Source organism: Antedon mediterranea, chromosome 7, assembly GCF_964355755.1.
Source record: "Antedon mediterranea chromosome 7, ecAntMedi1.1, whole genome shotgun sequence".
In the NCBI taxonomy this organism is placed as follows: domain Eukaryota; kingdom Metazoa; phylum Echinodermata; class Crinoidea; order Comatulida; family Antedonidae; genus Antedon; species Antedon mediterranea.
This window is the reverse complement of record NC_092676.1, coordinates 22,761,641-22,786,955: the sequence shown is the minus strand read 5'-3', so window position 1 is coordinate 22,786,955 and position 25,315 is coordinate 22,761,641. Positions and strand designations below refer to the sequence as shown.

The window sequence follows — 25,315 nt, the reverse complement described above, 5'->3', positions numbered from 1 at the left end:
ATTATCATAGATGTCAAACCTTGGTAACTACTACAGTAAAGTTTTATTTAATAGAGTTAGGTCTATGTGTGGGTAGTAGTAAACATATTTGATAACAAACCATGGTCAAGGAATCTGCAGGGCCGTAGCCAGGATCTGTCAAGGGGGGGTTCGCACACTAAGTATTTGGGTCACCCCCACCCCCATACCCCCCCCCCCCCCTGGGGTGGGGCCTGAGACAAGCAAATTTTGTTAAATGACACCCCTAGATGGCCGGAAAAGACACTCTCATGCAGCATGCTACCAATGAGCAAAACGATCGTACTTGCACTCGTGGACTATTTAAACGATAACATTTGTTGCCGTATGTTAGATGCGCGTGCTCTGTGCGGAACCGCCGATTGTTTGATCATTTACTCGATATTTTGTTTTGCGTTCAAGTTCAATGCGAACGTACGTCTAGGAGAAGCCCCGAAAAAAGCACACTGGATGAAGGCAAATGCAATTCTTATTATAGCTTTATCTATAATATTTATTTACAGCAATTTGTTGAGGAAATTAAATATGCCAATGTAAATAGGTGATATTGATACATTGAGTACGTATCGGCTGGTGGTCTAGAAAAAAATAATCGGATGCCATAATGTGAACTACAGTACATGATACCATAGATATTATAGTGTAAAATATTAATATTCACTATAATCCTCTATGATACATTATACTTCATAGCCACACATAAATACTGATGTATGTCGGAAGGCTATATACTTTATGCATGCTGCCTGACTACAAGTGATCTAAACAATTGGTACGCAGTTGTCTGGCGGTGTCCTTTGTACGAATCGTTCGTCCCCCAGCTCGCGGTGAGGCGCGTCAATATCATGTTACATGCAGGGACCAAACATTTATTTTTCAGGTTAAAATCCGCAATTCATTTGCAACTCTTTACAGACTATATCGCTCGAAGTACGCTCATACAGGGAAGAAGGTACTGTTTGAGTTATTCCGAACGAGTTTACGAATTTTTTAATTTACGAACAACTTTTTGTACTGTGGGGCACGTATTTGGACGATTTTCGTAGATGAGGGTGAGGTATTGGGCATGTCGGGGATGGGGGTTCGCAGTCGGTTAAGGGGGGTTCGCTATAAAGGGGGGGGGGGGGTTCGCCCGAACCATAAAAACCCCCCCTGGCTACGGGCCTGATCTGAGTTAATGTAAGTCAAATATCAATGAGGTTAGGCTATTATTGTTTTAATCAAATCTTTTTGAAATAATATTATTTTATCTTCAGGAATGAATTCAATTCTACTGTACGTGAGTCATGAAGTCTTCTTTGGATATTTTCCGTTGTCGTGGGCTCCTTACACGGGTACCTGGCCATGACTCTTACAGGCACTTCTATCTGGGTTCTGGTTGCCTTCTTAAAATTTAATAAGAACTATGTTAAGGCTATGATCATAATCGTAAAGTTAAAAGCGAACGATTCTGTCAAGTTGCGTTGTTAACATCAATGTTGCACTCTATTGATTGTATATTTTGTTAAGATGTTTTCACAATTTTGTGTACTTACTTTATTATAAATACTGTGTAATACTTTTCTTTCTGACGCGGGGGCTAAATTCCCCGACGGGGGGGCTATGCGAGTTAAGCGAGCATCACTTGACTGGGGGCCAGGGGGGCGGCAAGGGCCCTGGTGGGCAACGCGTTATAGCGTAATTTGAGGCCGTTTTAATCAGATTTAGGGTAGCCAACTTTTTCCATTTTGTATGGTACATAAATAAAATACTAAGTGAAAAACACATTGCACGAGATCCAATGCGATGACTGTGTAAATCCATTCTTTCAAATTTAAAAATGAAGTTTTTAAAGTTCAATATGCCTATCAAAGAAAATATACGCGAACGTAAAACTACCCGCGCGAGACTTAACACCCATGCTGACATAATATTATATCCATAGCAAAAGAGAGAGAAAAAAAATCTTAATCTAACAGCTCATATATTGATAAATGAAACGAAATTTAAGTCTACAGAACCAGCCCGCCGGCCATGGATGGTTGGGTGGGTAGAGCGAATGTAAAAACTACCCGCGCGAGACTTAACACCCATGGTCTGAACTGTAAGAACATTTTGAAAAATAGAGCTGCTAGGTCCCCGGAAATTTCAACTATCGGATATATAAAACGAAATTACAAGTCTATCAGAGAACAAGCCCACCAAGGTTGAGATTGAGCTAAGGACATTTAAACAACTAGAGTTGTTATAGTCCCCGGATATTGGATTATAGTATTTCGAAAGGAAGAAACAAAATATACAAGTCTCCAGGACCAGCCCTACCATTAGGCCTAGGGTTGAGCTGCTAAGAAAATTGTAAAAAATAGACGTGCTAGGTACCTGGAAATTGCACTTATATAGGCCCATATTGATAAATGAAACGAAATTTAAGTCTACAGAACCAGCCCGCCGGCCATGGATGGTTGGGTAGCTAAGAAAATTGTCAAAAATAGAGCTGCTAGGTCCCTGCAAAAAAACATTGAAATATGAAACGAAATTATAGGTCCAGCCCACCATGGTTGGGGTGGAGCTAAGAACATTTTGAAAAATAGAGTTGCTAGGTCCTGGAAATTGAACTTATTAATATTATACTTCGAAGCATAAAACAAAAAGTTTGTGGACTCCTTAAACAAAATTTTCTGCAGATTTGATGATGGTCAATATGAAACAGACATGTTGGCTACCAGTGAGAAACTTAACAATCTTAAAGATAATGAATCTAATAATAATAATAATAATAATAATAATAACAATATTGGTAATGATGATAATAATAATGTTCTTGTTAATGAAGACGAGGTCTTAAGAGAATTTGCACGTGTAAAAGTCAATAAGGCAACTGGACCAGATGGGATTTCAAACAGAATTTTAAAAGTGTGCAATATCCAACTATGTCCAATTTTTACTCATATTTTTAATATTATTTTTAGAAATGGTACTGTTCCACGCATATGGAAAACTTCTATCATAAATCCATTGCCTAAAGTTATTAAACCTAGTGTACCAAAAGATTTTAGACCAATTGCAATTACTTCAAATTTAATGAAATGCTTAGAAAGGTTGATTGTTTCTAGACTTAAGGAAAATATTGGTAATGCAGATAAGAATCAATTTGCATACAAGAAAAATAGAGGGGTTGACGATGCTGTTAATTCTTATCTCCATGATGCATATCATCACCTTGATTCAAAAAGAAATTATGTACGGTCTATATTTTTCGATTTCTCCAGTGCTTTTAATACTATTTTACCACATGTTTTAATTGATAGATTATTAAGTTTTAATGTCTCACCTCAGCTCGCCAAAGTTATATATAGGTTTTTGATTAATAGACCGCAGATGGTTAAGTGCAATGGTATCCTATCCAACAAAGAATCTACCAGTGTTGGAGCTCCTCAAGGATGTGTTATCTCTCCAATTTTGTTCTCTTTTTATTCTAGTAGTTTTAATATTTTAAGTAAAGATTGCAATATTGTAAAATACGCTGACGATACTGTAATTAGTGGTTTTCTTTGCGATAGTAAGCATAATGTAAATGAATTTGTTAATGAAGTTGGAAGATTTGTTAATTGGTGTGAAGATATGAACTTAATACTTAATATTACTAAAACCAAAGAGATGATAATAGATTTTCGTAAAACCGCAGTTGAACATAATGTAATAACTATTAAAGAAACCGAGGTTGAAAGAGTAACCCAATACAAATACTTAGGTACTATAATTGACAACAAATTAAAATGGGAGTCAAAGTCTCTCATGATTTCCAAGAAGGCATCTCAAAGGCTCTACTTTCTCAGAAAACTCAAGCAAATTAGAGTTGATAACACTATTTTAATTCTATTTTATCAAAGTATTATTCAAAGTATTTTATCTTTTAGCATTGGATGTTTTTATGGTAACTTTACTGAAAATGATAAGAAAAATATTGAGACCACGTAAAATTGCACAACGTATTATTAAAGCTGATCTAACGCCTTGTTCATTTATCTATGAAAAGAGTATTCTAAAAAAAGTAAACAATATTATGAAAGACCCCACTCATCCGTTACATTAGGCATTAGGCTACGACCTCCAAGAGCAAATCTTTGTAGAACTAGAAAATCCTTCGTTGTAAATAGCATTCATATTTTTAATTCTAATGTAAGACGTTAATGCAATTTTTAATAGTTTTACATTTTTAACAGTATTTTTAACTTTTTATCTTGTATTTTTAATCTGTTATAATACTGCACGTTTTTAAATTGTTGCAATATTGTTGTTTTAATCTACCAAGCAAAGTGAATTTCCATTTTTATGGACAAATAAAATTTCTTGAATCTTGAATCTTGAAATATATACCGGTACGACTCCAGAACCAGCCCTACCATGGATATAAAAAAAAATTGAAACAATAGAGCTCTAGGTTCAATGCACTGACTGTATATTGTACATCGAAATGAAACGAAATGTAAGTATCCATGAACAACTCTATAATTACACTTATTATACTTAAATTCAGACCTAGAGGCCTAAAAAAGTGACCCTTTTTACCTTTTATTTGGAGGGGAATGCGTTTTCATCAGGATGTCTTGTTGAATAATCGATTTGTTTGCCATGATATGCTTGATCGTCGTCTTAGTAAGTTTCGAATTCAAATTCACGTTTACTTATAGCAACAATGTTTTGTGTAAGCATTCATATTTTTAATTCTAATGTAAGACGTTAATGCAATTTTTAATAGTTTTACATTTTTAACAGTATTTTTAACTTTTTATCTTGTATTTTTAATCTGTTATAATACTGCACGTTTTTAAATTGTTGCAATATTGTTGTTTTAATCTACCAAGCAAAGTGAATTTCCATTTTTATGGACAAATGAAATTTCTTGAATCTTGAATCTTGAAATATATACCGGTACGTCTCCAGAACCAGCCCTACCATGGATATAAAAAAAAATTGAAACAATAGAGCTCTAGGTTCAATGCACTGACTGTATATTGTACATCGAAATGAAACGAAATGTAAGTATCCATGAACAACTCTATAATTACACTTATTATACTTAAATTCAGACCTAGAGGCCTAAAAAAGTGACCCTTTTTACCTTTTATTTGGAGGGGAATGCGTTTTCATCAGGATGTCTTGTTGAATAATCGATTTGTTTGCCATGATATGCTTGATCGTCGTCTTAGTAAGTTTCGAATTCAAATTCACGTTTACTTATAGCAACAATGTTTTGTGTAAGCACAAAAAAAAAACAACTGGTAGAGAGTCAATTGTCTCTTGTCAATTTTTAGGTTCTCGATGCGCTGCTTGTATAGATAATTCTGAGCGCGTGTGCGTGCGTGCACATGTTCGAAGTGCATTATCTTCTATGCGGGGCGCGCCGGCGTAGAACGGTTGTTCTATCGTTGCCATGATAAACCTTTTTTATGCAAACAAAGATTGTATAGCGCCGCTACGCGGCGCAAGATAAATAACTTGGACGTCATTGGTCGAACTGCATATTGCGTTCCATTTTCCTTGGCAGCTATAATGATTATATGAACCAAAATGATAGTAATGATAATTCATGCAAGATGCCATGTTTCTTTTTCGCGTCGCTCCTTTAAGCAGTTATATTCAAGAGAACTGAAGCATTAGGAAACACTTACCCATGCGGAATGTTATATTTTAATATACTATACTAAGCTCTGCACACTATCAAACTAGTAGTTTGACAAAACAAGGCCATATACATGGCTGCAGTAGCGTGCTCAAGTTAGTGTTTACCGACCAACCGACCAACATAGTGAGCTGTAGAGTCGCGTTGCACGCGACTAAACCATTTTAAGATGATAAAATAGCTATTAACTACGTAAACGAAGGCCACCGAGCTACAATATTATATTCATATTAAAACGTTGAAGTACTATAAAATGTTTTAGTGTCGAAAATTCAAGGTATGTTGAATTTTTTCCTCTAAGTTCGTTTAAAAAACATTTAGTTTAGTTTTGACGCACGGCCTAAAATTAGTAGTAAAACAAAAGCGGTTCAGAACTAGTCCGGATTGCCTCCAAAATTGAATGAAGTCTTCCGGCAGTGAAAACCGCATATCTATCTGTGGTTCAAATTTTGTAACTATCCGTTTTTTAGTTTTGACGTTCTCCTGCAGCAGAAACACACACACAGATATTTAACCTCCTAGGCGGAGGTACAGTTTAAAGTTCAAGATCAAACGTTTTTGTCTTTGTTTAAATGATATCATTGCTGTATGTTGTCAAACATTTGTGTTTTTTTTTAAATCTAAGTTGCAACGGTATTTTAAACTAATTATTTATTACTGTACCTTTTTTCTCATTTACAAACTGCTTTCATAAAATCCTATTTATCGCTAAGAAAAACCACATCAAACAAAATGTTGATAGCGATATTTTTTTATTTTGCAATTATTTACAGGTATATAAAGATCTCCATTCAATAATAAAAACAATTCATTATTAAATGAAAAAAAACTCCACCAAGGAGATATATGTAATCGATCGCGTGTGTTTGTTTGTCTGTTTGTTTGTTAGCAGGATTACTCCGTAAGTAATTACAAGATCCCATCTGTATATTTATTTTGGTAATGTGGTCAAGGACCATTCCATTAAATTTTGGAACAATTTGGGACCATGGTCCCAATTCTGGACCACTTTTTATTATACCTGCTAGTGTTAAAAGATAGGACAGAATTTTTCAAAGCCGGCGAGCAGTCTTAAAGTAACAAGTAAACTGAAATTGCATTTTCTCGAGAACTACTGTACTTGTCCAAAAAACTTCATTTTTGTACAAGAGGCAAGAGTTATAATTTGTGATTTGTAATTTTGAAACATAATTTGATTTCATGTGCACCTTTTTTTATGCGAGTAGTTTAAAAAACCTATTTCTTTTCAAATTCTTCGTTTGATTTTTTCTTCTATTGTTAGTCAACTGAAGCTATTGTTAATTGAAACTTAGGCTTGTTACATAACCATTACACCAAACTCGCATACACATGCTTGTAGTGAAATTAGCCTAAATCACAAACAGCATTAAGACACACACAAATATAATATATATATATATTTTTTCACGGAGAAATCTTATGTAGGAGAATTTTGTTGCAGATGGCGCATACTACAGGTTGGTTTTCAATTGGTGCATCATTTACCGGTCTAGCGTGTTACACAAAATTTGCTTTAAAAGGTGCTGAACATGCAACATATCATAATCGTGAGGGTGGATGAAAAAAAATACATAGCATGGCACACGATTATAAGCTACTGCATCAACCAATGAAATGGCAAGTATACTTTTAGCTGTGATATACTGTAAAGTAATACATGGTAGATAATACAAAACTAACCAATCAAAACTTTTGTACAGAAGTATTCTCAATTCCAAATTACCCTACCGGTAATTTGAAATATGTATTTAAGAAACACAACAAGTCTCACATGTGTGTTAACACATGTGATATCAAGTTTGAATTACTTTTAAATTTCTTTCCACAATCTTCACATTCATAAGGTGTATCTCTTGTGTGTATTTTCCAATGTGATTTCAAATGTGAACTATTTTTAAATTTCTTCCCACATTGTTCACATTCGTATGGTCTTTCTCCTGTGTGTACTCTCAAATGCTTGTTCAATTGAGATTTTTGCTTAAATTTCTTGACACAATGTTCACATTCGTATGGTGTCTCTCCAGTGTGTATTCGTAGATGTGTTTTTAAATCTCCACTTCGTTTAAAGTTCTTCCTACAATGTTCACATTCGTATGCTGTCTCTCCAGTGTGTATTCGCAGATGTATTTTTAAATCTCCACTTCGTTTAAAGTTCTTCCTACAATGTTCACATTCATAGGGTGTCTCTCCTGCATGATTTTCCAAATGTTTTTTTAAATCTATACTGTTATGAAACTTCTTTCCACAATATTCACATTCATATGGTGTCTCTCCTGTATGTCTTTTTAAATGTCTTTTCAATTGCCGACTTTCTTTAAACTTTTTCAAACAATATTCACATTCATGCGGTCTCTCTCCTGTGTGTATTCTCAAATGTCTTTTTACCTGTGAACTTTGCTTAAATTTCTTTCCACAATACTCGCATTCATATGGTGTTTCTCCTGTGTGTATTCTTAAATGTTTTTTTAAATTTCCACATTGATTAAATTGTTTCCCACAATGTTCACATTGGTATGGCGTCTCTCCTGTGTGTAATCTCATATGTATTTTCAAAGATCTACTATTATTATATTTCTTCCCACAATTTTCACATTCATATGGTGTTTCTCCTGTTTGTACTATCAAATGTGATATCAAATGTGATTTCAAATTTGTATTATGTTTAAATCGTTTCCCACAATGTTCACATTGATATGGCATTTCTCCGGTGTGTGTTTTCAAATGTGATTTCCTATGCGAACTATGTTTGAACTTCTTCCCACAAAGTTCACACTCAAAAGGTGTTTCTCCTGTGTGTATTCTTGAATGAATTTTTAAACTCAAACCACGTTTAAATTTTTTTCCACAATGTTCACATTCATATGGTGTCTCATATGTGTGCACTACCATATGTGATTTCAAGTGTGAATTACTTTTAAATTTTTTCCCACAATGTTCACATCCATATGGCATCTCCCCTGTGTGTATTCTCAAATGTGCTGTCAAATCAGATCTGTACTCAAATTCCTTTCCACAATGTTCACAAATACATGTATATTGTCTCTCTCCTGAGTGTATTTTCAAATGTTTTTTCAAACTCGAATTTTGTTTGAATTTCTTCCCACAAAATTCGCATTCATATGGTGTCTCTCCTGTGTGTATTCTTAAATGTCTTTTTAAATCCTCTTTCTGCTTACACTTCTTCCCACAATGTTCGCATTCATATGGTGTCTCTCCTGTGTGTATTCTTAAATGTCTTTTTAAATCCTCCTTTTGTTTACATTTCTTCCCACAATATTCACATTCATATTGTACAGGCACTACAGCTATCTCTTCTGTAGATAAGTCTACAGGTAAAACTATTTTCACATGTTGATTATGTATTTGGCAGTGTTGTTCATAGTCATCCTGTTTGTAAAAGATTTCTTCACATTGTTCACATTTTAACTCTTTAGTTTGCATGTGCTTCTCTAAATGTAGCTTCAGCTCGTCTAACTCAAATTGATCTTCACAGTGCTCGCACTTATATTTCATGTTTGATTTTTTTAAATCATTCTTCTTTTTATTAACAAAATACTGAAATAAAAATGTTTAAAAAAATATTTTTTTAATGTCTTGTTAAATCAGACTGCCAACAAAGAGTCCTGTATAAAACATATATGATCTATATGAAAATAAAAGACTAACCCTAATTACAAGTGTGTTGTCTATATGGGTCTTTGATAATGAATTTTAATAACCATGATTGGCAAAAAGAAGGTAGGCCTACTTTCATTAAAACATTTTATATTTTGTAATAATACAGTATACACCTTTTTTATTTATCAAAAATACTTTACTTTTTTTGACAGGTAACTTAAATGTGTGAAAAAAACGAAATATCATGGTTTCTACACACACTGCAGTGCAGACAGAGTTCACATTTTTGCCAATAGCCAGAACACATTCACACTGTAAAATTTAAATCTAGGCCTAGTAAGTAGTCATTTTTTTCCTACCCTAGCTATCTAGGTTCTAGGCTAGTTAATATTAACGCCGTGGATAAAGATACGGTACCGTATCCTAACTTCCGTTTGCTAAAGGTACGGTAAAATTACATTCCGTCATAGTCAGCCAATAGGGTGCTGGTACGTGTGTGAAGTCATCGTATAAGGATTTGGGATTTTTTTCATATCGCGAAAACAGTGATCAACCGGTGGCTTAACATAGAATACAGAAATTTACCGTTTCAAAAGAGGCCTACTACTACGTCGTACTATAACCATGCTATAGCCTCGGTATATTGAGTTTGTTTGCCAGGCTGGGGCCAGCTGCATGTGTGCGCTGATTTCTGTGACTAAGACCTAGGGCTAGGCCTATTGTCTAAATCATAGTATTTGAGGGCCCCTTTATTGTCCGCATTTGCTTTTTGTTTATGGTCACCATCTGTAAACAAAGTTCATTAAAAAATATAGGCTTCCAAAATAGGCTATTTGAAATCAAAATAAAACCCTCATAGTAACTATAGGCCTATGGACGAATGAACTAGACGCAACACAATTTCCAACAATACATTAAATTATAATTCCTTTACTTCTAATTTGGCTATCAACATATTTCTACTGTAGTGTAGTGTTTAATGTTGTATAATGAAATAATATTTGAGATTGAGAGCATGATTTAAACGCTTTATGTAACGTCGACCAACCCATGATCTTGCTCTATTACTACAGCATCGACGATTCTGGATTCAACATTACTAGGTCTAGCCCCGAGGCTGAGTCATAGAAATCATCAGCGCACACATCCATACAGTCTGGCGTCGCCGATAGGCATTCTCTACAGACGCGATGTGAAAAAAATCCAAAGTCCTTATACGATGACGTCGCACACGTACCAGCTGATTATGACGTAATGCAATTTTACCGTACCTTTAGTAAACGGAAGTTAGGATATGGTCCCGTATCTTTAGCCACGGCGTATTATTAATTATATCTTATTTATTTACAGAATAAATTTAATTTAATATAAATATAATGAAACAATCACGATTGTTAATCCTGTTATTTTAATTTAGGGATAGGGATTTTTCAAAATTTATGCGACAAACATTAGTATTTTAATGACACAAGGTAAAGAATATTTAAAGCCCCCTTCCCTACGTTTTTTAGATCTAATTTAAGATCACAAACTATATTTAATGTAAAAATAATACTATATGGTCCTATTGCGATAACTTTTTTCGTCTTTAAACGGTTAAAAATGTGAAAAATAAGTCGATTCTAATAATTATAGCGGCCCGCTATAAATCCCAAAAATGCATTGCACGCGGATTGATATTTTTGTTTTTCACCTGTAATTCGCCCACTTTTCGATCGATCGTGAGGCCAAAACAAATGGAAGACTCCTAACTTTTCAGCGAAAATACCGGGTTTTCCCCAATTTGTATCAACGGAGTCTGGCAAAAATAGAAAGACAATTAATGCAGCAACTATACAACGTCAGGCTAGGTATATAGCTAGCGTACGATGTTCGTACGTTACCGATGTTTACCAGCTAGGCCTACAAAACTAAGCCTAGCTAGGCTAGGCCTAAGTAAGACCGTCCACGAGAGGTCGATCGCCGCGAGCTACTTAGGTAGTGCATTGTTTCTCACTTTTTATCATAATTTACCATAAAACGTACATTTAAGACAAGGAATGACATGGTTTAATGTTTTTAAAGTGATATATATGTATTATTTTCCAAAAAACGTCCAAAATTGCAGGGAAGGGGTCTTTAATTTTAACAATTAGGGCCTACTAGCTAGATAGACCTAGCTAGGTAGGCTACTCTACATACAGTACTTTCATTTCACTCTTATAAATGTGTTGAACATCACTATTAAACTTGTTACGTCGTAAATTATAATATAAACAACGAGCAGCACCGCCGATAGCGCGCAATTGGCGTTTCATAGAAAATAACGTTTTTCTGGCGGCGGCTCAACTTAGCCTACTAAGCCTAGCCTAACTGGTGTCTGATCATTTCGGCCGCCGGTTATGGAACGCCCAAAATCATGAAACGCCAAAAAAGACAAAATATGTATTGTTCATTTCGGCCGCTAGAATCGTCAATATTGTTAATAACGTATTGTTACTTACTTACTTGTCAAAAAGGGTGTATACATGTGCCTATCGCCTGAATAGACGTGTGTAAATGGTGTCAGATGAAATCGGTCGCGCTTGAAATCGATCGCGTTTGAAATCGGTCGCGATAAAATAAACATCCGGTATTTTGTATGGAGCGCCGCTAGATACGCTTTTTATCCTATTAGTTACGTTTGATATCGGTCGCGTTTTATTTTGGTCGCGCTAATTTGTATATGGCGCATTAGATACATTTTTAATGAAAACGGTCATTATGTTTTTAGTTAATTGTGAATATTGGAATTTCTAATAATACTGTTTGACATTTTTTTAAACCTCGATCGTTATTTTTTAAGTACAGTAAATATTAATATTTATCTCATTATTTATAAATAATTTGTGTTTCCATTTTATCTTACAGGTTTTAATGAATTGTAATGTGTTCTTTTAGCATGCCGTTGTTTAAGGTTTTGAAAATAAATAATAATTTAATAGTTAAACAAGTAGACGCGCCTATTGCGTATTTTTTAATCACAGTTAATTACGAAACTCGTTCTATACCTGCAAGTGGATACCAGCTCAATGAGGTTTATGCAATAAAGGAATTTGATGCATGATGATGATTTTTGCATTCGATATCTGCCACTCTGACGTGAGCATGGTTTAGGATAATAATAAAATATCATAGATAATATTCAGTTATAAATCAATCTACCAGCCCTACAGTATGTCTATGATGTACAATGATAGATGTGAGAATAATGTATGGATAATAAAGGTGGACACGATTCTCAAAGAGGTACTGATATTTAAACATTTAGATTTACGAACGTCGTATGGATGTTATGTGAGACTACTTACTTAATTATTTACATTAAATGATTATTGTAAATAAAGAAATTAAAGATATTTTTCAAATTAAAATCTATAGTATCGACGTACAGTATACGTAAATTATATACATCGTTTCACAAAAACACGTGCAGGAGGCCTATAGACGTTTTAAAAGTATGGTTATTAGTAATAGACGTCATCTTTACCTGGCCATGGACAACGATCGTACGTGTTTTGTCCATGATTTGACATACTAACAAGGTGCGTGCTTTTTAAAAAGGGGAAACCCCGTCAGCAAAATAACGCATTGTTAGAGGAAACAGCTGCACGATCATAGAAGGCGCATCTCCCCCAATATGGCTTATTTGGGGGTTTATTTCAGTAACTCGCCTTTTAACCATCCGCATATAATGATCATTTTTACTAACAACTATTTTAAACATTAGAAATAAAAGTATACACGTGACTTGTCTCAACAATTATTATTGTACACTTAATAATATTATCCTACATAAAGTATGTAAATAAAATAAAAAAATAAAAATTATGTGATCGAATAGTATGTTGTTAACGACATGATATAATCTGCCACAGTATGCATAAGTATAACAATGGATTGTTTTTAAATAAATTGTTCTCTTTTACGTAATTGTTTGCATAATAAAGGACAGACGTATATTCTCTATATAATATATTAATTACAGTACATATAACTGGAGGTAAATTATTATATGCCTGATATAATATTTCAGTCAGGAAGAAGCCGCCGAATGACAGTAAAATAGCGCAACTCTATACAAATCAAAAAGTATGATCGTTTTTGTTGATTGCTGCTTGCTGTTTGAATACGCACGTCTATTCAGGCGATAGGCACATGTATACACCATTTTTTATAATTGAGGCGTGCCATACATTAACAATATTGACGATTGGCGGCCGAAATGAACAATACATATTTTGTCCTTTTTGGCGTTTCATGATTTTAGGCGTTCCATAACCCGCGGCCGATATGCACTGTGACCGCCTAACTAATCCGGCCTAGCTAGTAGGTAGGCTAGCTGCAGTACTATCTACTTACTAGGCTAGGCCTAGTAGTATTTATTAGTTTACCTCTCTCTCAATTACTCATTAGCAACATCAAAATGGCGGGGGAATCACGTAGCAGCAGCAGAGTGACTGCTTCTGCCACAATACAGTATAGTACTACACTATCTTTGAGTATATTTTTAATGCTGCTGGTGCTGCAGCAGCAGCAAGCAGCATGAAAGATAGAGGGCGCATGTAAGGTTTCGATCACACATGTGACCATCGAACCAACCATGCATGGCACGGGGGGGGAGTACTAAACACTGTACAGTACTGAATATAATTCTTTGACTGTACTGTATCAAAGAATGTGATATATATTCTTTGACTGTATACATACTGTACTTAACTTACTGTAACACACACCACAATCTATACTAGTACTCTCCGGCACACTCAATCTGTGTAATTCATTTTGTTGGTAACCTCAATTTTCTTTAAACAAAATTAACTAAAAGTAAAAATGGCAAACGTCGTGGGAACTAAATCTGCATTATTTGTATGCCTAGGTAAGAAGAGTTTTGCCACAAGTTAATATTAATATTATTTTATATCTAAGCCTAGGCCTACTATAAAAAGGTTATCTATTCTGTAGTAGTAGTAGTAGGCCTATCAGATAGTACAGTACTTATACTAGCTAGGCCTTAATTATTATTACTAGGCCTGCTGGTACGATATTAGCTACTTTTTTTTTTGAATCCAGGCAATATCTGTCGATCTGTTATGGCTGAGCAAATATTCCGTGAACTAGTAGTAGAAAAGGGTGTTGCCGATGTGTGGAAGATAGATAGTGCTGCAACATCTACTTGGGAAATAGGAAACTCACCGTATGAACTAACAAATGCTACACTTAAAAAACATAACCGCCAGAACAGTAGTCATATAGCACGACAGGTAGGCTACGGTGGACGGCAGTCATAAAGTAACAGTAGGGTAGGGTTATGATTTTTACCCCTTCTACAAGGCCAGCAGAGTGTAGGTTGGCTTAAACTACATCAGTTCTATCACATAAGTGCTTAATTAATGCTCAAAATCTTCTAAAGCACTTAACATTACCCTAGTCATTTTTTTATCGAAACTTACTGTTGCAGCTATCAGTGAAGTTTGTACTTTGACCTTACCAGTTAACCATTTGTACACTTGGGTGGAGAGCGAATTGTCTAGCCAAGTCACAAGCATTAGACTCAACTCCCAACTTCTTGCAATCAGAAGTCCAAATCATGTGCCACACCCTCCCTCTCACATGCACATTATTGCATCCACTTATGTTATGTAGTTTATTTAGGTAATTAATCTCTTGTTCTGTTTTTGTAGATAACCACTCAAGATTATTACAATTTTAACTACATCTTTGGTTTTGATGAAGATAATATGAGGTTGGTCAGTAAAGATTACACAGTAGATACACACCTGCATTTTTTGACTCACTGTATTAATTAGAACTGAAAGCAAAAATACAGTTTTACACATTTAAAAATCACATAAATAAAAATGGGTTGAGATTACAGTAAATGTTCCTATGTATTTGAGAAATCCTTAAAGCCCCCTTCCCTACAGTACGTTTTTTAGATCTAATTTAAGATCACAAACTATATTTAATGTAAAAATAACACTATATGATCCTATTGCGATAACTTTTTTCGTCTTTAAACGGTTAAAAATGTGAAAAATAAGTCGATTCTAATAATTATAGCGGCCCGCTATAAATCCCAAAATGCATTGCGCGCGGATTGATATTTTTGTTTTTCACCTGTAATTCGCCCACTTTTCGATCGATCGTGAGGCCAAAACAAATGGAACACTTCTAACTTTTCAGCGAAAATACCGGGTTTTCCCCAATTTGTATCAACGGAGTCTGGCAAAAATAGAAAGACAATTAATGCAGCAACTACAACGTCAGTCTAGGTATATAGGTAGCGTACGATGTTCGTACGTTACCGATGTTTACCAGCTAGGCCTACAAAACTAAGCCTAGCTAGGCTAGGCCTAAGACCGTCCACGAGAGGTCGATCGCCGCGAGCTACTTAGGTAGTGCATTGTTTCTCACTTTTTATCATAATTTACCACAAAACGTACATTTAAGACAAGGAATGACATGGTTTAATGTTTTTAAAGTGATATATATGTATTATTTTCCAAAAAACGTCCAAAATTGCAGGGAAGGGGTCTTTAAATAATTGTTGATGTTGAAATACTTACCATATTTAAGGGGTATTGTATAACAATAACATGCAAGTTTTTTTTTCTTTCATACAGGCAACTAAACAGACGCAAGCCAAAGGATAGTAACTCAGAGTTGATCTTACTTGGTGACCTTGACACAGACAAAAGCACAAATATCATCATTGACCCATATCCAGTAAGTTTATGAACTGTATTGTCCTGAAATTCAATCAAACTTTTCCTGGAGTCAAATCTCCCATTGAAGATTGATGGACAGGATTTTATAATTATATTGTACATACTAATGCACTGACTGAACAAAAATAATTTACCAAATTTCAAGGATATCATCTTCCCAACTTTCTCGTGTATGATGGCTGAAAAGATTTGCCCTGAGTCGGACAGGGAGCTAACTAGTTTTTTCTTAAAATTCAATAAAGCTCAACGTAACGTAAATTCATTCAACTAGTTGCCAGGGGCGGATCCAGCATTATAGATTAGTGGGTCTAAATATTTCATAAATGATAAAAACAATCCGTCACGTAAAAATAGTCATTATTTTATTTTAAAAAGTTAAATTTTAGGTCTGGTGGTTACCATATCGTGTACACAGTTATATAGGAACCTGCATTGTAACTATTGCCTATACAACAAGCATGAGGTGATTCAAATTTTCAGTTCCAGAACATGTTCAACTAAACTGCGCTTTATTTTTTGCGCTACTGTACTTTGAGTTAAGTTCCATGTCGACATAAGCCCACCTTCAAAATTATGCATATTTTTTAAACTGAAGGTATACTGTGACTAACCAATACTACGTTTGTTTTTTGTTTTTGCTTTACAGGGGCCTGTACAAGCCTTTGAAACTGCATATGAACAGTGTGATCGAAGTTGTAAAGCCTTCCTAGATCAATTTAAGTAGATAAAAGAGTTGCAGGAGGCTTGGACAACCAATGTTTGTTCCAAAATCGACAAGTTTTAATTACCTATTTATCTGAAGTTTCATGTACTTCCACTTTTTTAATGGTAATTTTAAACTGAAAATTCAAATTATATCAATAGTACACTAATATATTGCCTTAAAAGGTTTTCAAAACACATTATTAGGAATAGATTTCGTATATGGTTATTCCACTACTACTATATATTTCCTTTGTGTGTTTTAAATCATTTTGTAGAACAAATCGATGTTTAAAAACCATATAAAACAAACACAGTAAAAATAAACAACTGAAAATTGAACTTTTTAAAAAATTGGTACTTTTGATTTCCACCAAGAATAATGTACTATTGTACGTGCACAATCATAATGTGAAAATTATGTATTAAATTAATAAAAATGTTGTACAACATTAATTAAAATAATTATGTGCTTGGTTACAAAAATAAGGATGTAGAAAATAAAAGAGATGTAAAATCTAAATATTAACAGTATTAGTAAAAACGTGTGGTTAATATGCATAAATATATTACATGGTTTGCAATGCAAATGAAATGAAAATAAAATAGTATTTACTGTACTAAACATTAAAATGCCTACATGTTTTTGTTTATATATTGGAAATAGCGTAACTGTATAAAAAAAATTAAAACTCCTCTATTCTTTATATTGATTTTCTGATTTAAGGGATCATGTCAACAATTACTGCAGTACAGTATCTACATTTTGTTTACTATTTAACCTGTTATGCAATATGCTCCTTTCTATTTCTTTAACCATAAACACTGCAAAGTGAATGCCTCAAACTTCTGCATTAAAACAAATAAAAACAATGTTACTGTAGTAGAATACAATGGTAATTGTATGATATCGGCCTTTGTCATATTATTATTTGAGATATAATCTAAAGCTCTGTCTACACTATCATACAAAAAAAAATGTGATGTGCCCATATATGGACACAATGTCATATCACTACCATATTTAAGCATATTACTACCATATTTGGGCACATCACACTTTTTTGTCAAACTAGTTTTATAGTGTAGACAGAGGTTTAATCCTTCAACAAATAATATTACTGTAATATACAGTACAGAGAACAACAGTCAAAGTTTAACCGAGTCACAATCATCAAAGTTTTACTGAGAGCCATAGGCAGTAAATTCAACCAATGTGATTACAGTATCTCTACTTCAGTTTGCTTAGTATTGTAAATGACTCACACAATTCACAGTGTAGGCCTACTTTTCAAATTTGTTAAACTAGGAGTCAATCTTCCTAATTAAATTTTACTCCGTAAACTAACCACTTGAGAGTTAGATTAAGTTAAAAGTTGGAGAACTTAAAGAGTATTCGCACTGAACTTTTTCTGGATGGTTAAACTAGTACAAGAATCAATGTACCTAGGCATTTTCATCATCTTCGTCATCACTCTCCTCATCTTCCATTTCTTTGATGCTTGGTTCCAAAATATCTCTTTTAATGTTATAAAAAACGGACTTTTTGATTGACGCCACATTCATCAATGTGCAAATCTGATTGAGAGTAGTGAATGTGTTGCCGCTGAAAACTGCTGCAGCCGTCATGCAAATGTTGCCGGCCGGCCGACCAGTGACTCCGCCACATCTTGGCTGTGATGACCACTTGAACTTGTGGTTTTTCAGACATGAGCCTGTTATTGAAAGCATGCTGCCAACAAGATTCTTTTCAATATCAATCACAGGAGCGGTGCATTTTGGTTCCTGGCACCTAATAAGTTTCATCAGCTGTTCCTCATATACAATATACTTCTCTGATTTCCCCTAAATAATTCATAATAAAATCACAATCATTATACAAATTTACTTATTTTAGTTTTTTCTGACCTTTGTAGGGTGGCACGTGGCCTGTTTCTGCCGGCAATTAAACCATATGTCAATAAATTAGCATAAATCAATGAATTTCAAATCACCAGTTCTGTAAAGAGCTTTTAAAGGAGTTGACTACGACCATCATAAATAATTAAAAGAATTTGAATTTTACCTCATCTCCCACATCTACGTCGGCATCCAACTCTGATCTTTTATGTCTAGTTGAACTTCCATCAGAATCTGATGGCTGAAAAGATTTTTTTAATTTGTAGAATGAATCTTTAAAAATTAATCTAAACAGTGTAATGATATGGTATGTTCGTATGGTACAGTAATTACATATTATTTGGCCCAATTACGGAAATGGAGATACAGTAAACACTATACTACTAATAACTGTGTTTAAAAACAAGATTGCCTAAATTTGTGGAAACTTTGCACACAATTTATTATGTAACAGTATATTAATAGTACAGTATATTCTATTTAGAAATATTTTTTTTACTCTACAGCTCACTATGTCGTCAGTTGGTCGGTAATCACTAACCTGAGCATGCGACTGCAGCCATGTATATGGCCTTGTTTATTTTATGTGAAATTTCTGAATCCATCACCCGGTTCAGTATACTGCAACACTTTGTATTGGTTACGGACAGCGGCATTTATTTGCTTAGATTAAATATTCAGTAGTGAGATTGATAATCTTATACTTACCTCATATTCATCATCTAAATCTTCAACTTCTGAATCTGAGCTAGCAACATAATCTTCATCATCATGTTTGCGCTTTTTCGATGACGGTGATTCTACATCATCATCATCATCATCTAAATTTCTCTTTTTATGCTTTGATTTGTTACCATTTTCTCCTGATGTTGATGCCTGAAAGAGGTTTCAGTTTATGTTGTACAGTAGATAGAACCCTTATTGGGACATTTCTATTGAGAAGTCACTTTCCATGAAACAATTAAGAGGCAATATGGTTTAAAATTTTACATTTCTACTGAGTACATATTGTATTTGATGACAATAACATTTGCACAATCACTACCAATCGCAACCATTTGACAGATCCTAGAAGTACAGTACTTTCAGTTAGACTACTACACATAAATTGTGTTGGTACGTACTGGCAATTGTGTCAAAGGTTGATGTAGTCTGGTTTCCTTGCAAGCCAATCTCATGATAAGACCAAATAATAAATTAACATAAATTAAACATATAAAGCACTTGGTGAGCAATTGATTTGCTTTTATATTGCAAAGCGAGATGCACTTTCACAAGATCAGTGATGAATGAGTGTGAATGGGTGCTATTTTGCAATATGATTTTATTGTATAGTGTGAATCAGTGGTATATATTTACAGACAGATATGCCTACCAATACTCAAAACCTGTGACCCTTATCGATTAATATGCTAACCTCACAATCTTTTGCATCCAAACTTTCAACATTGTCGGCATCATCATCATTATGGCTTTTCTTCGGCGAGAGTGACTCTTTATTAGCCTCTAACTGAACCTTTGTTTGCAATGTGGATTGCTAAAAAAGATATATTTTTATAATGTGCATTTGTAGTTATTTTAGTTTAAAAAATTAAATTTGTTTTAAAAATAAAAACTTCTCTCACCCTTCATATTTTTCAAGTGCATTATGCTACAAAAATAACTTTGAATTGAAATTACCTCAGGATTATTTGAATCATGATCTGAATGAACCACTAACTGCGTTTTCTTTTTTGGAGATTTGTCCGATTTGTCCTTTTTGCCCGATGTTGACACCTGAAAAAAATATTTTTGAAATAATGAATGCACATAACATGCGTGGAATAAAATAACTATGTTTGTACTTCCAACCTTTTTTTAGGTGGGAATGACAAGTATAATTTTTTCTTTTTCTTCTTTTCTCCATGTAGACTTTAAAAAAAAAATGAAATACACTTAGTAATTAACCTTAAATTATATATTTGCAAAAATTCAACAAAGAATATTTTTTTAAATATATATTACAAGCAAAAAGAAATTGTTAAACATCAAATCTCAAGAAAACCATAAACCAATAAAGTTATTCCTGTATTCTAGTTTTTGTTGAAATTTTTACTTTAATTGTTTATTTTTCTTATTTTAAAAGAGGAGACTCGCGAAACGGGGAAGCGCAGTAACGCGCTTTTTCTTATTTGTGCCTAAATTCGAATTAAACTAGGCCTACACCATTATTTTTTAAGGGGTTCTCTACCTCACTATCCTGAGGCTGTGGTTCCGTTTGAACAGCAGCATGGGATATCGAACGATTTCTTTTCTTTCGAAATTCATCTGATTGAGCAAAACCATCGGTCATGTGAAGAGTTGGTACAGCATCGGCTTTCAACGTAACTCGACCAAAATTTCCAAATTCCTTGAAGCATGATGGCTCGAAATGCAGAGAACAGATGGTGGAGTATTTGTTTATGGGGGGATTGACCATCCTCAGTGCCAACACCCATTTTTTCAATAAACTTTTTCTCTTTTTATTTAATGGGAGACGATGGAATGTACAATCCTTATTCTTTCTCCGAGTATTCTGACAATTGTATACAATGCATCTGCCGCTTGTCATGATGGCAAAAAATGATGGTCGATGCCTCTCTAGCTAATGAATGTGTAGAAGAAGCACAGCAGCAGCAGATACTTACTTCCCTCCACTTTCTGTTTAGGGCTACTACTAATATACAGTACTACTAAAGTTACTACTACCAGCAGCTTTAGCTTTCTATAGCTAGGCCTAGTTAGTATTTAACGGAGTACCTATACTGTAATTAAAAAAGACCAAAACAAACAAGGGATGTTTCAACTTTACTCCCAAACAAGAACAACAAAAGCACATGTCAAATCTATGACAGGCTCGGGGAAATATCGCCTCCCGGGGATCATCGCATGCTCGGCGAAGAAAAAGAGATCGATCGTTGATATTATGCATGAGAGAGGGCGCTATATCACAACAAATGAAATAAATATGGCTGGCAGCAGTAACAAAAATAAATCAGCTCTTTTTATTTGTCTGGGTAATATTTTATAATATAAGTTAGTTGGTGTATTCCTAGATTTATATGTTACATAATTAGCTAGTCGTATTCCCTTCAATACGAGACAGGACAAGTTTTAAATACGACTGTTATTAAGAATATTATGTATAGCCTATAATAATGCAGTAGTATCTACTAGGCCTACTACTACTACTACAGTACAACTACTGTAACTATTTTACTAGTACTACTACAGACAGTACTACATTCCCTTCCTAGATAAGATTCCCAGGTACCTGTACTACTTTACTTGTTAGTCCTAGTCAGCTAGTGTTTGGAACACATTGCAGTAGCCCTTATTTTATTTAAGCATGTATTTCTATTATATTTTGTTTAATTAAATGAAATCGCATAATTTACTAATTTAATTGTGCAAAGGTTTGGTAGAGCAATTGTCGAACATATAATTAGTAATTACACAATCATCATGCGATGTGCTGGTAAATGAATTTTTATTTACTCTAGCTGCATATATGTATTTTATATACAGTACATTGTTTTTATAGGCAATATATGTCGGTCTGTTATGGCTGAACAGATTCTCAGAGAGCTAGTGGAAGAGAAGGGAGTGGCAGACCAGTGGAAAATTGACAGTGCTGCTACGGCAACATATAATGTAGGAAACACACCATACAACCTTACAAATGAAACATTAAAAAAGTACAACCGTAAAGCAAGTAGCCACATAGCTAGACAGGTAAGTAAATAGAGGTTTTTACTGATAGTGATATACAGTAATTATATAAGCCTGTGCAGTACTGTTGCACTTCTGATGGCCATTACAAACCTTTCTTCCATAAGATTGTATTACTGTACTACTGTATTTTTGCTAAACAACAACAGAATAACAACAAATAATGAATGTTTATGAGTTGATGAGGAGAAATGAGTTGTTGAAAGATTGACTACTATACTCATCTATTTAACAAGATGGAGATAGGCTGTCAACTCAACTGTACTTCCCATGTAATTCTGTTCTTTCTAAAGAAAACTTTTTTTTAATGAATCCATTCATTTTGAAAATATTTTTCTGAAATATATAATATTGTAGTGTAATATAGTGTAATAAAATAATAGCATAATAATAATATGCAATTATTTATAATATTTTATTTTGTAGGTAACCAAACAAGATTATTATGATTTTCATTATCTTTTTGGATTTGATGAAGACAATATGAGGTTAGTCAAAAAACAAAAAGGGTTATTGCGACCTTCAATATTTTGATTACTGTATTAATTTTTTTTTAATATTACAACAACTTTAAAACTGTATCCAATCATTTTTTTAATTTCTCAGACAATTAAAAAGACGTAAACCAGATGATAGCAAATGCCAACTGATCTTACTTGGTGACCTTGACACAGACAAAAGCACAAATATCATAGTAGACCCATATCCAGTAAGTATGATTCTAACATCTCTTAAAATATTATAGTATACAAATATCAACTGACAAGTGGTACAATTGAGATGAAAAATTAAATAAAATAGTGTCTCATTCAATAGAACAGTCAATCTTTCACAACTCATCATCTCATGAAAATATCCAATTCCATATTAAACTCATGATTGTAAACAATAACATTCATTATTTGTAAATTGTAAATACATTTTTTTTTATCTAAATAATGTATTTATAATCCTAAATTGTTCTTGCAGGGTCCGCTAACAGACTTTGAAACTGCATATGAGCAGTGTGAAAGATGCTGTAAAGTCTTTCTATCTCAAAATGAGTAAATCATTTTAACAAACAAGATAATTGTCTGGCAGACCAGCCAGGGGTTCATCCCCCTCCAACCATTTCAAAATATACGTATAAACAATATGCCCATAGTATAGACCACTAAGAGACTATGTCTGCATTGCTTATTAATTATTATTGTTGGTAACATTAACATTTACTAAAACCTCAACTTCAAAATTATATTATAAAATTAAAAATACCGAAGGCCTGTCAGGACAATTTAATGTGGTCCGGGGCAAAATAGCTTTAAATATGTGGCCAAAAGGAGCCTGCCACTGCCAAAATCGGTCCGGATTTTTCTTGTGTCGATGACTTAGTGTTCTTCTTCCTCAGCCTAATCAATATTGGATAAATGTTTTATAATAATTGTATTGAATTCATTGTTATATTGGTTGATTAATGATAAATAAGTAATAATTTAAATTGTTTTTAACATCATAGGGAAACGAAGATGTTAAAACAAAATGGATTAAAAACAGACAGAGATACATTGTACACAAAAAGCCTAACAATTAGTACTAATTATTGAATTAATACTAATAATGATAATAAAAAAACAGGCTTAATTTATAATATTAAAAATAAAATAACAAATAAAACCCTGTAGTTTTCAATATAATGACTAATCATGGCCTTTTTTTATATAAAATACATTATGCTTCATTTTGCACACCATATATTTGTAAGACCAGACCATATGTGGCGGCCAACAACAGTCCTACTGATTTTATACAGGCAGGACAGGTTTTGGCAGCCATAAATGTTCCCGCGGACCAATTTTGGCAGCCAAAACTTGTCCGCCGGACTGATTTTGGTGCAACAAGCCTAACTAATGAACAGTAATACTAATAGTAAAACAATAAAAGCACAGTATTTTTTCAAAAAACCTAATGTAAAGTAAATTTTTTTTTTAAACGACTTAAATTGTACAATCAATTAAAATTACGGTATTAATGGTAAATAATAAAGGATGAACCAACAATTCAGGACGTGCTTTACACATTATAATTATATAGAGGGCGCTAAATTTAATAATAATGGCTCTGCATTTATTCTTACCAATTCTTGAATAACTTGTCTTTTTTTAAATCCACTCCTCATATTTATTATAGGCCCAACACTAATAGGCCTAGGCCTATTAAATGCGAATATACTTGGTACGGCGTCGGGTTTCAGACGATGTTTAGGCTTATAGAGATGTGGAGCCAAATCGTGTTTTGGATCAGGAAGGAAATCTGTCTTTCGAAAGTGTTTTCCACAAACTCGCAAGTTTTTGTAAGTCGAGGGCTTACACTTGGGTTTCAAGTCCTTGTTCTTAATAACGACTAACCATTTTTTCGCCAACGCCTTATCATTTGGAAAAGAATGAAACGATCTGCCTTCTAATCGAGACTTTTCATAATATTCACAACATGGAACAACACACGACGACGGCATGTTTTCCACCCAGGCCAGCAGCAGCCGAGCAGGGGAATTCACTCAAGAGAGACTGAGAGAGAGATACTTCACAACATGAGTGGTTGAGTGATTCCAGCGCTAGAGGGCGAACTCCAATGATTCAAACATATAATTTTCTTTCTAATAAAGAGGCTATTGATAGGGATTTACTTTTTCAAAAGTCTGAATATACCGCCACTAGGGGTCATAAACATAAATTGAAAAAGAATAATGCTCGATTAAATTGCCGTAGTCATTTTTTTACCCAACGAGTCGTAAATTCATGGAATGCTCTCCCTGCCAGTACAGTAGAAGTTGACACAATCATACTATTTAAAAGAAAATTTCAGAAGACGAGGGGGGCTAATAGAGGGCCACGACCGGTCGCGATTTTTTTTTCCGTAC

At 34.0% G+C, this 25,315-nt stretch overlaps 4 protein-coding genes across 7 annotated transcripts; 2 read left to right on the top strand and 2 right to left on the bottom strand.

The window, feature by feature from the left end:
• Positions 1–7,083: 7,083 nt before the first annotated feature.
• On the bottom strand, positions 7,084–13,861 carry LOC140055157 (uncharacterized). 2 transcript variants are annotated; one of them, XM_072100392.1, is made up of 2 exons: positions 13,732–13,861; positions 7,084–9,256 (listed from the first exon to the last, which is right to left on the bottom strand). In XM_072100392.1, the coding sequence occupies exon 2, from the start codon at positions 9,212–9,214 to the stop codon at positions 7,469–7,471; it is 1,746 nt and encodes a 581-aa protein (XP_071956493.1). In that variant the 5' UTR covers positions 9,215–9,256; positions 13,732–13,861; the 3' UTR covers positions 7,084–7,468. The 2 variants fall into 2 exon arrangements, 1 of the variants encoding a protein (XP_071956493.1); XR_011846634.1 differs by lacking the exon at positions 7,084–9,256 and adding an exon at positions 9,355–9,631.
• Positions 13,862–13,913: 52 nt separating this feature from the next.
• LOC140055162 (low molecular weight phosphotyrosine protein phosphatase-like) lies at positions 13,914–16,848 on the top strand. Its single transcript, XM_072100400.1, has 5 exons — positions 13,914–14,216; positions 14,411–14,601; positions 15,022–15,083; positions 15,964–16,066; positions 16,715–16,848. The coding sequence occupies exons 1-5, from the start codon at positions 14,171–14,173 to the stop codon at positions 16,790–16,792; spliced, it is 480 nt and encodes a 159-aa protein (XP_071956501.1). The 5' UTR covers positions 13,914–14,170; the 3' UTR covers positions 16,793–16,848.
• A 517-nt stretch (positions 16,849–17,365) lies between these two features.
• LOC140055158 (uncharacterized) lies at positions 17,366–24,948 on the bottom strand. 3 transcript variants are annotated; one of them, XM_072100393.1, is made up of 7 exons: positions 24,533–24,948; positions 20,350–20,445; positions 20,087–20,206; positions 19,378–19,545; positions 18,836–18,910; positions 18,217–18,615; positions 17,366–17,619 (listed from the first exon to the last, which is right to left on the bottom strand). In XM_072100393.1, exons 1-6 carry the CDS (start codon positions 24,908–24,910, stop codon positions 18,217–18,219), a joined length of 1,236 nt encoding a protein of 411 aa, XP_071956494.1. In that variant the 5' UTR covers positions 24,911–24,948; the 3' UTR covers positions 17,366–17,619. The 3 variants fall into 3 exon arrangements, with proteins under 3 accessions (XP_071956494.1, XP_071956496.1, XP_071956495.1); XM_072100395.1 differs by having other exon boundaries at positions 17,366–18,615; positions 24,804–24,948; XM_072100394.1 differs by lacking the exon at positions 24,533–24,948 and adding an exon at positions 20,900–21,560 and having other exon boundaries at positions 17,366–18,615.
• On the top strand, positions 21,618–24,359 carry LOC140055161 (low molecular weight phosphotyrosine protein phosphatase-like). Its single transcript, XM_072100399.1, has 5 exons — positions 21,618–21,704; positions 22,232–22,422; positions 22,846–22,907; positions 23,026–23,128; positions 23,389–24,359. The coding sequence occupies exons 1-5, from the start codon at positions 21,656–21,658 to the stop codon at positions 23,464–23,466; spliced, it is 483 nt and encodes a 160-aa protein (XP_071956500.1). The 5' UTR covers positions 21,618–21,655; the 3' UTR covers positions 23,467–24,359.
• Positions 24,949–25,315: the final 367 nt, after the last annotated feature.